The sequence below is a fragment of the Microtus ochrogaster genome, chromosome 6 (assembly GCF_000317375.1).
Source record: "Microtus ochrogaster isolate Prairie Vole_2 chromosome 6, MicOch1.0, whole genome shotgun sequence".
NCBI classification, from domain to species: domain Eukaryota; kingdom Metazoa; phylum Chordata; class Mammalia; order Rodentia; family Cricetidae; genus Microtus; species Microtus ochrogaster.
In genome coordinates, this window is record NC_022013.1 from 71,024,460 (window position 1) to 71,034,374 (window position 9,915).

A 9,915-nucleotide genomic window follows, 5' to 3' on the forward strand; every position below is an offset into this window, starting at 1 on the left:
CTCCCTTCTCTCTCTTCTCAAGCAGTGAACTGGCATGGACAGTCACACCTGCAGGAGTCCTGCCTGCTCTGAACACAATAGCTGGACCAGGTTCAGACTCGGAAGGCACCTGTTGCAGCCTCCCAGCTTCTAAACTTGCCCTCCCTTCCTCATTGCCAGGCGTGCAGTTATGAAACACTTATGAAGATGACACTCTCTGATCTACTTTCAACAGTCCCCACACAGCTGTGAACTCGGGTTTCAAAAGATCGTGGTCTTCAAAGACAGTTTCCGTTTCCGTCTTTCTGTCTTCCCAAACCTGTAATTAAACTTGCGATGACAGTGATGGGGGAGAGAGAGCCTCAGAAACAGTTCCCTCACTGCCCTCAGTGAGGGGATCAAGGAAGGCGTGCCCATCTCGACCTTTCCAGAACCTAGCAACTATCCCATTAGAGGTCTGTATCCTCTTCCCTCACAACTCGCCCATGACCCGCATGGCTCAGACCCCAGACCTGCCATGAGTCTGCTTGCCTGTACCCCAGAAAGGCTCTAGCCAGTACAGGAAGCAAACTAACCCTATCCCCAATTTGATCTTGGCCTAACTCTCCGCAGATCTGATCCCCGGATCCACCCATGTCCAAGAGAACCGAGTGGCTCAGCGGATGTGCGGGGATGGTTTCTGCCTAACACTCAACCAGTTCAACAATGGAGCATAAAGTAGAGTTCATCTTCAGAGTTCCTGTGAGTTCGAGTCGGAAGTGCTGGTGGGTTCACACTGCTCCCTGGGGCAGAAGCATTCTGCTGATGCCTGCCCCTGTAGCTCTGGTTAGCGCACAAAGGACACCACGCTGGTGGCCACTCCAAACGGGGAGGAGTAGGCTGCAGCAAATCCATGCAGACCAATGACAATGTACCGGCATCCTTTGCTTATGGCCTTCCCGAAATTCTATTTTTAGAAAGAGAAAAGCAAAAGTTAGGTGAAGCAACCTGTTGACTCTTTCACAAGTCACTGTGACACACACAGAGAATCGTTCTCCCTCACGGACCCAGGGCAAACTATGGAGGCCCGGTGTCTTCACATGCGTAGTGCCCTGCGTCCCCACCTGCTTCAAGAAGGGCATTCTCCTTGCCAAGTGTGTGCAAGTACAGCATATTTCCAGATAACTCTCAAGCCTTCTGAGAAACAGCATGGAGGCGGCCAGCTCCAGAACTAAAACGCCTTTGTTGTTTTAAACTGAGACTCACCCCACTTCCCCAGCTGGAAATGTGAGCGCCATAATAGGCGGGGTCAAATTTTCCTTCAGGCATCTTGCTAGACAGCCCACCTGGTCCTTCCTATGCACCTAGCACCTACTCTGGTCCGACCCACGTGTTTGTAACCCGGAAGTTTTCACCATCTCTGAGTTCTGCAAGTGCACAAGCCTTTTGTGTTTCCAGAACTGTCTTACATTTGTTGAGGGTAAGGACGAGGCAATGCTTTTTGGATGCTGCCTTTCTCCTCCTTCTCCTCTTTGGTGGATGCTGGGACAGGGGACATCAAATGCCAGGAACTCAAGTAGAATTACATGAGAACTTTGAGACCACTAATGGCTAACATCTACTGCATTGTGTCCCCAGTATCCCCCTTCCCACCTCCAACTTCTTTTATTGTTCTTGGTGACTTTGACATCCAGTAACTGGCCAGAACCTTCTCTCCCACCCCGTGACTTTCAGCCCTGTGATTTTTTTTTTTTCTGGCTACAGAATACACAACTTGGTTCCACTGAAGATCCTTGATTCCAATCAGGAGACTCACTGCGATACCCAGTGTTGCCTGGAGAAAGCTACCCCAGCTGCCCAAAAGGGTTGACCTCTCTAAGATGCAGCCCAACCTTTCCCTCTCCCAAACCCCAACCATCTCTATGACCTGGTAGAGTCCATGTCCTCATTGCTTGAATCACACATCCCTGGGGACCTGTTCATCTTCTGCTATTGTCCCCAAGCCCAGTGCTCTGGCTCCTGGCTTCTCCCACCCTGCCAGTGTAACCATGGACAACTGGCTCTTTTTCCCATGTCTTCCCCACACTGTTCTTCTTCACCAGTACCCTCATCTTCCTGTCAGCCCGTTCCCCAGCTCGGACTATGCCACGCGTCACTGTGGCCATCTCCTGCCCAGTCTCTCTGCTATTCGAGTGAAAAAGCCTCCAGATAGTGACTCCGCACCACACTTCTTCCCTCTCATACTGGTTGCTGCCCACAACCATTCAGGGACTTCCTGGTCAAGGTTGCCTACAACCTCCATGCTGTGTGGTCCATGGAGGCTTCTGTCTTTTCCCTCCCTGAGCTCTGTGATCACCTGGACCCATCTTTTCCTGGTTCTCCCTTGTCCACAGGGCACTCCTCCTAAACACTCTCCATTGGTTCTGTCTTCTTGTGGAGTTGGAACTGTCGAGGTCTTCATTCCTCATTGCTAGGTCCCCCTCCACTCTGCCTAGAACCCCCCAGACTTTGGATGTTTTTTAAATGCTGGCAACTCCAGTTCCGATTCATTCATTCAACTCTCTGCTTGGGGTGCCCACCTCCTGGTGCCCCACAATTCCTCTATAGCACAGTCTCTCGTTGCACGAAGCAAGTTGGCCTAACTTGGGTGACTGATGTGTCCTTGATAGCCTTCGCTTAAGGGATTAGCAAGAAGAAATCACAGAGGCTGGAGAGGTGGCTCAGTGGTTAAGAGCATTGGCTGCTCTTGCAGAGGACCCAGGTTCAATTCCCAGCACCCATGTGGCCGCTTACAACTGTCTGTAACTCCAGTTTCAGGGAATCTGGCACCCTCACACATACATACATGCAGACAAAACACCAATGCACATAAGATAAAAATAAATTAAAAAAAAAGAAGAAATCACAGGAAGTTAACACGCCTTTGAGACTGTCCAGCTAGTAATGGGCAGAGCTGAATCTTCCCCGAAGAAATCTCACTGCAGAACCAGAAGCCTTCATGCCATGTTATACCTCTCTCTAATGAAGGCAGCCTGTAAGAGACCTTGTACTCACAGCCTGGAGTGAGTTCTAATCCCATCCTTTCCTCAACATTCCTTGGCCTCAGTTTCCTTGTCTGTATAATGGGAATATGTAGTGGCCTTTTTGTGTGGTAAAGAGGATGGAGGAGTTTATTCAAGGGAAACGCTGGCAACAGTGCCCAGCACATGCAGCCGGGCTGGTGACCACAGTGTCAACTTTCAGAAGAAACAGTGACTTTTTTCTGTTACAGAGTAGCGTAGGGTTGTGGTGGCAATTTATCAGTTCGAGATATTTCTTATTTCTCAGCAAGGTTTCTTTTTTAGAGACAGGCTCTCCCTCAGGAGCTGAGCTGACATGGATCATACCATGTAAGCCAGGCTGGCCTTCCGCTCACGTTGATCCTCTTTCCCAGCAACCTCAGTGCTGGGTTGTTGCGACCCACAATGCCTTGCTAGAAACACGTCTAGAGAGCGAATGGAGTTGCCTTGAGTTGTCTGTGGTGTGAATGCCAGAGTCCCCACACTATAGCGTGTAACCATTCAGGTACCCCCAGCCTGTAGGGAAAGCCAAGGTCTTTCCCTCAATCCCTTACTAGGTCATGACAAGCTGTGGGAGAAACTGCATCCATTTCTCAAGGAGACATGTTCGTGTGTGTGTGTGTGTTTGTGTCTGTGTGTGTGTCTGTGTGTCCATGTGTGAGAGAAAGAGAGAGGAAAGGACTCTATAAATGTGTTGAAAAGAGTCATTGGGAGAATTTTACATGTTTGAAACAAATACCATGTATCCCTGCCAATGGCACCAGAATCAAACCGTTTACCCGAAACCTGACGTTAGTGATAGTTGTATACTCTCTTTCCCATAGCTGGTCACTTTTTAAACAGCCACTTATCACTCTGTCTTTACCATTTGGGGAGAGTCTGCTGAGAGAGTGCATTAACAGGAACGCGGTCAAAGCACAGCTTTGGGTAGCACAAAGCAGAGACCAAAGAAGCTGACAAGCGCACCGGTGCCATTTAAGGGAAAGGACTTGGGATAGAACGAATCTCTCCTAGGGATGCTGAAGATGGGAAAGCGTGGGAGAGGGGGCCAGGCTAGACCCCAGATTCACACCGCACTTCTCAGAACTCGTGACTGCATTCCCTGAAATGGCAAGAGGGACTTTGCCAGTATGAGTCAGCTAAGACTTCTCCAGAGGGCGGTTCCCTGGGGTCTCCTGCATACCAGGTCAAGACTGTCTCTACCCCATGTGAATATCCTAATGCAGAGGGATGCAGGGGGAGTCAGGCAGAGGATGGAGGGTGGAGGGGGAAGGGAGTGATGGGGGTGGAGTACACTACTGGGTTTGGAAGGGAGGAAGATGGCCCTGGAAGCAGCAAAGAGCCAGGCAGGAGCAGCCCTGGTGATTTTAAATCAGGAGGCTTGATTGCCTGGGACTTCTGAGTTCCAGAGCAGCAGAGAAGATGGCAGCCAACCTCCCAGTGGGGCTGGGGCTCCATGCCCCTGTGATTTAGAAGAGGAAATCATCTCTCCACAGAGGTCACTGTCTGATCTCAAAGGTCAAGACCTCTGTTGAGCTGCCCTCAGGCCTGACACCAACCTGAGGTGGGTGATTGGCTCCAGAGTCTGAACAAAGAGCACCCACCCCTCAAAGGGTAGGGGCATGCAGCTCTAGAACCTCATCCAGGTGCCCTGGCATCTAGAACCTTCCACGTGGACTAATGTATTGACTTTTGATATGATTAGGTATGTGTGTTGGTTGGGTGGGGTGTGAGATCGATACTCAGCATCTTCCTGAATTTCTCGCCACCTTAGTTATTTGTGTAGAGACAAACTCTTCCACCCAACCCGAGATCACAGATTCATCTATACTGGTCTTCACCTCCCCAGAACTAGGTTTTTAAGTATGTGTCAAGCTTTTTACTGAGCTCTCATGCTTCTTACCTGGTATGCACGTTCCCCCCAGCCCAGCCCTCATTGTTATCAGATGGTATAGAGGAAGAGACAAGGCAGTGAGAGAAAGCCAGACAGCCACTGGATGGCCGTGAGGTTCTCACATCTGGCAGACTGGCTCTGGACCCCTAGTTTAAACATGAGAACATTTCTTCTACTTTTCCCTTCTTTTTGTGGTATGGTCAAACCTAGGTCTTGACATGTGAGGCAGGGTTCCACTGGTTGGAGCCCAGGTTGGCCCTGATCTGTGATCCTCCAACTCAGTTTCCAGAGTGCTGGGATTACAGGCCTGCAACACCACACCTGCCTCACCCCATACTTTCTGTTTTACCCTCCAAACCTGTCCTAGCTTCCCGATGAACACAACTTCATTCTTTTTCCTTACCACACTTCTCGCCATGCCTTTCAGGGGTGCCTGCAAGGGCGGCCTATTATTTTCAGCTAAGTGAGAGGCACATTCCATCCATCTCGCCCACAGATCTGCAGAGGAAGGGGCAAGGCTCCCTCCCAGCTCTTAGGGCTCTCCAGCCCCAGCTTCCCAGGGTTGCTGAGGGGACTCAGGCATGGAACATAAAGAAGGTAGCAGACAGCCAGCCTTCTGACGGAACACCGGAACACCGCCGCCTCAGGTTCCTTCCCCAGTGCCCAGCGGATAGCATTTTAACAGTAATACATCCGCCACAGGAATGCAATTATTTCTTTCAAATCAGCTAGGAACATTGATCTCTATAAGAGTCCCAGGCACAAAGGCTTCCAGAAGGCTGGGCCAGCACAGCGTTCGGGTTGGCTCCTGGGCAGGACCACGCTGGTGGGGGTGGGTGGAGCAGCGGGGGGAGTGAGCCTGCTCTTTCATGTTGCACAAAGGCCAACAACTTTCCTTAAATAGAAGCAGGAAGGGGCTTGGGTGAAGGATCTGAGAAGTTAACAGCGATGGGAACAAAAAGAAAACACATTCCGTAATAACCAACAATCAGAGCTATTCGTTTCTAAAAGAAGGCCTCTCCTGGCAACCGAGGTGAGCACGGATCCCACCCCCATCTTCTGCAGGAGCCTGGACTGTTCTGTGGCTTTGCCGAAAAGGGGCCTCCTTGGTCCTCTTCCTTCTTGTTGGAGCCTGGTACCTTCTCAGCTGGCCTGAGAAGACAGAGCCAGGATGGCTCTTGTGACCCCTCACTTGGGCTGTGATCTCATCTGGACTTCTTGGGACGACTGAGTTAGTGGGTGACATTCCAGAGCTTTCCCAACATCTCTCCCTCTCTGTTTTGGTCAAGAAAAAAACAAACAAACACCACCACCAACGCAAAACCCTTTTCATGTCAAAATCTCTCTTACATCCCCCACCCCCCAATTCATGTAACATGAAACCAACCAGTCTAAAGTGAGAGAGTTGGCTCAACAGTTAAGAGCACCGACTGCCCTTCCAGAGGACCTGGGTTCAGTTCCCAGCACCCACATGGTGGCTCACGACCATCTGTAACTCCAGCTCCAGGGGAATCAATGCCCTCTTCTGGCCTCTGTGGGCATGAGGCAAGTGGTACAAACGTACATGAAGGCAAAAACAAACAAAAAACCCCAAACACATACATGTTTTTGTTATTTTCTACATCTGTTATTTTGTAAAATGAAAAAGTGAGAGGCGTCAAATGCCTTTATGATGTGTAACCACCAGTCCTGCCTGCTTCCAAAACATTTTCTTCCTAGAAGGAAACCATACACACAGTCGGCCCCTGAAGCCACCATCACACTGTCTGGACTCACCTCTCTGGACATTTCATAGAAAGGGAACCATGGCTTTCCCCACTTATCATCTTGTTGAGCCACAGGGCAGCAGATATTAGTCCTTATGGCTATTAAAGAATACTACATAATGTGTCTAGCACACATTTTGTTCATCTACTCATAAATATTTGGATTTTTTTCACTTTTTGTCCATTGGTAAATGAGACTTCTGTGAACATGTCTGTAAAATTATTTGCTTCACAAACATTTATGAAGGCAAAACACCCATACACAAGAAAAACTGAAGTAAAAAAATATTTGCTTGAGTGCTGTTTAACTCTATTTTTTTAAAAAAAAAGCTAGAATGCCATGTAGCCCAGAAACTCTCTAGGGTAACCAAAAATTACTTTGAATTATTTTCCAAAAATTATTAATTACATTTATCTAGTGTGTTTGGTGTGCATGCACACATGTGCATGTGTGCTACAGTGTGTTCGTGGTCAATGAGAACTTGTGGGAGTCAGTTTTCCAAGGTTCTGGGTATTGAACTCAGATCGTCCCATTTGCAATGAGAACCCGTACCTATATAGCCAGATCCTGAGCGCTGATCTCCTGGCCTCCACTTCCCAAGTGGGGGATTACAGGTGTGTACCACCACACCTGGTTTATACAGTGCGAGGGCTCTAGTCAGGTCTTGGTGGATGCTGAGCCAGCATTCAACCCCATGAGCTGTACACCCCTCAGGCCAGCCTTCAATTTTTTCATCTCTGGGTGTGGAACCCTGAGATCGTAGAGTAGGCCTGTGTTCAACTGGGAGAAGTGCCCCCAAGTTACCTTCCACAGCAGTACACCGATCTTACACACGCCAGCACCAGTGTGCAAGGCTCAGTGTCTCTTGGTGCTCACCAACATTATGACTTTATGTTTGGACTTTGACTTTTTTTAGAATAGCCTTCCTAATTAGTGTGATCTGGTACCTCAGTGTTAGCAGGGGTGAGCTCTTTGTTGATAGGTTCTTGTCACTTAGATAGCCCAGGCTGGCCTTTCCTTTCAATCATCCTCCCTCACAGTACCTGGGATTACACGTGTGGATTTCCTTGTCATGTCTTCCTGTGGTGAAGCCTTATCTTTTCTTCTTCCTAGGGTCCTTGTCAGGGTGATTTGAAACAGTCCCTGATTTTTTTTTTTTTCTGAGACAGGGTTTTGCTGTAGCTTTGGAGCCTGTTCTGGAACTAGCTCTTGTAGACCAGGCTGGGCTTGTACTCACAGAGATCCGCCTGCCTCTGTCTCCTGAGCGCTGGGATTAAAGGTGTGTGCCACCACTGCCTGGCTGCGTCCCTGATTTTATTAGCCTCACCAGGATGAGTAATCACTAAGTTCTCTGCTATGTAGTAAGGGGCTGGTGCCCGACCTCTGCCACATCTCCCTAGTGAGCCTTGGACTCTCTCCAGCCTCTGTTAAGATTCATTTTTGCACCTCTAGGGTATGCACAATGCCCGGCACAGAATGGTCACCCCAAAAGCTCTCCAAATGCCAGCCTCCAAGGAGGACCCCGTGTCATCAATTCACTTTCAAATGGTTTCTGTACCCCCAAAGTCCCACTCTACTTCAAGTATTTTATCATTGCCTGCTTGCGAGGGGGCAACGCCATATCATTCAGGAAAATGATAAACTAAAGTTCCCAGCAAGAAACTGAATGCCTCAGGTAAGGTAAAGGTCACCCACTGACCACTGATGACTGGACGATAAAATCAGGAGGGCAGTCAGAGGACTTTGACTGGAACACAATCAGTGAGTTTTGTGGTTCCTCCACCCACTCACCCCAACAAACACCCTCCCGTAGCCTCCTCCAGGCCAGGAGAGTAATTCTACTTCCAAGCCGGGGCACCTGGGAGCCAGAACCATTTACCCAGGAAACGAAACTCATTCCTTTGCCTATCCAGCCCCATTCTTCCTCTCGCTCACCCACCTCCTCCCACCACCAAAGCAAAAGGCAGGCAGAACATCTGAAGTTCAAAGTGCAGAGATCAGCTTTAGAGGCAGGGAGATTCCACAGGCACTAGGTGTGTACTGGCTGAGTTAGCAGGCCCCGCGGACAACCTCGGAGTCTACGACAGAATCACCTAACATTCTCATGTGGCCGGGTGGCCTCGGGGAGATGATGGGAAATCAATGCACCTGGGTTGCAACGTCCCACCGGCTACACGGTTTCCAAGTCACTTAACGGCTTCAACATTCCGTTTCCACCAGCGACAACCGAGCGCAGGGTCCTGCCCGCCTAAGCCTGCCCTGCGCGCTCAGCGCCACCCTCCAAGTGACTGTCCTGGCAGCGACACGGGCACAACTCCACCCAGGGCAACTCCCGGTTCATTGTGGATCAGGGCGGCCGGACGCTGGGGACTTACCTTGCCGTACTTCTTCAGTTTTCGCCGAAACCTCTTCTTGGGCTTGTCGTCTGGCGAGGTCTCCTCGAGGGGCTCGTAGCGCTCGGGCAGCGCAGCCAGGTGTACTCTGCGCGCGCTTGGAGTCCCCGCGCGTCGCCCGCCCTCCTCGCGCGTATCGTCCTGGCTTGCTGGGTCATCGTCTTCGCCCTCTAGGTGCTCCACGATGACATCCGTCTCCTCGTCCCCGGAGCCTCGAGATCGCCCCAGGGGCCCCCGGCGCGCGAAGCTGCTCGCCGCCTTGCTCCGGAGCCGGGCGCCCACCGTCATGATGCCGCGGAGCTGTCGAGAAGATCCTGGGCTTTGAGGACAACCTTTGCTCGGTGCCCCGCCCCGCTCCTGCCCCCGCGGACCGCCCCGGCTTGGTGCGCGAAGGGGACCAGAGGTCGTAGCGCAGCCTCGCGGCGGGGCCGGGGATTGCGGCCGCTGAGACCAGAGAACGCTTAGACAAACCGGGTCTGGAGCTTGCCCGAAAACCATGTTGCAGACACCGGAGCTCTGGGTCAGGCAAGTTCGACAGTATGGGAAACAGACTTCAAACTGCAGGCCTCCAGTTTCCCGTATTTAAAACTGGCCGGGGTGGTAGGGCACGCCTTTAATTCCAGAGGCGGAGGCAGGAGGATCTCTAAATTCAAGGCCAGCCTGATCTACACAGTGAGTTCCAGGATAGCCAGGGATACAAAACAAACAAACAAAATATTGGCAGAGATGATATTGATCATGAAAATTATTGAGTACTGCCGGGCGGTGGTAGCGCATGCCTTTAATCCCAGCACTCGGGAGGCAGAGGCAGGCGGATCTCTGTGAGTTCGAGGCCAGCCTGGTC

The 9,915-nt window shown here is 50.8% G+C and overlaps 1 protein-coding gene across 1 annotated transcript; it reads right to left on the bottom strand.

Annotated features, from left to right (window-relative positions):
• Nucleotides 1–6: 6 nt before the first annotated feature.
• On the bottom strand, nt 7–9,406 carry C6H1orf115 (chromosome 6 C1orf115 homolog). Its single transcript, XM_005348827.2, has 2 exons — nt 9,054–9,406; nt 7–925 (listed from the first exon to the last, which is right to left on the bottom strand). The coding sequence occupies exons 1-2, from the start codon at nt 9,357–9,359 to the stop codon at nt 806–808; spliced, it is 426 nt and encodes a 141-aa protein (XP_005348884.1). The 5' UTR covers nt 9,360–9,406; the 3' UTR covers nt 7–805.
• Nucleotides 9,407–9,915: the final 509 nt, after the last annotated feature.

Coding starts and splice junctions, on each gene's coding strand:
- C6H1orf115 (XM_005348827.2), bottom strand. CDS start 9,359: ATGACGGTGGGCGCCCGGCTCCGGAGCAAGGCGGCGAGCAGCTTCGCG. Junction 926..9,053: donor AACTGAAGAAGTACGGCAAG/GTAAGTCCCCAG, acceptor TTCTAAAAATAG/AATTTCGGGAAGGCCATAAG.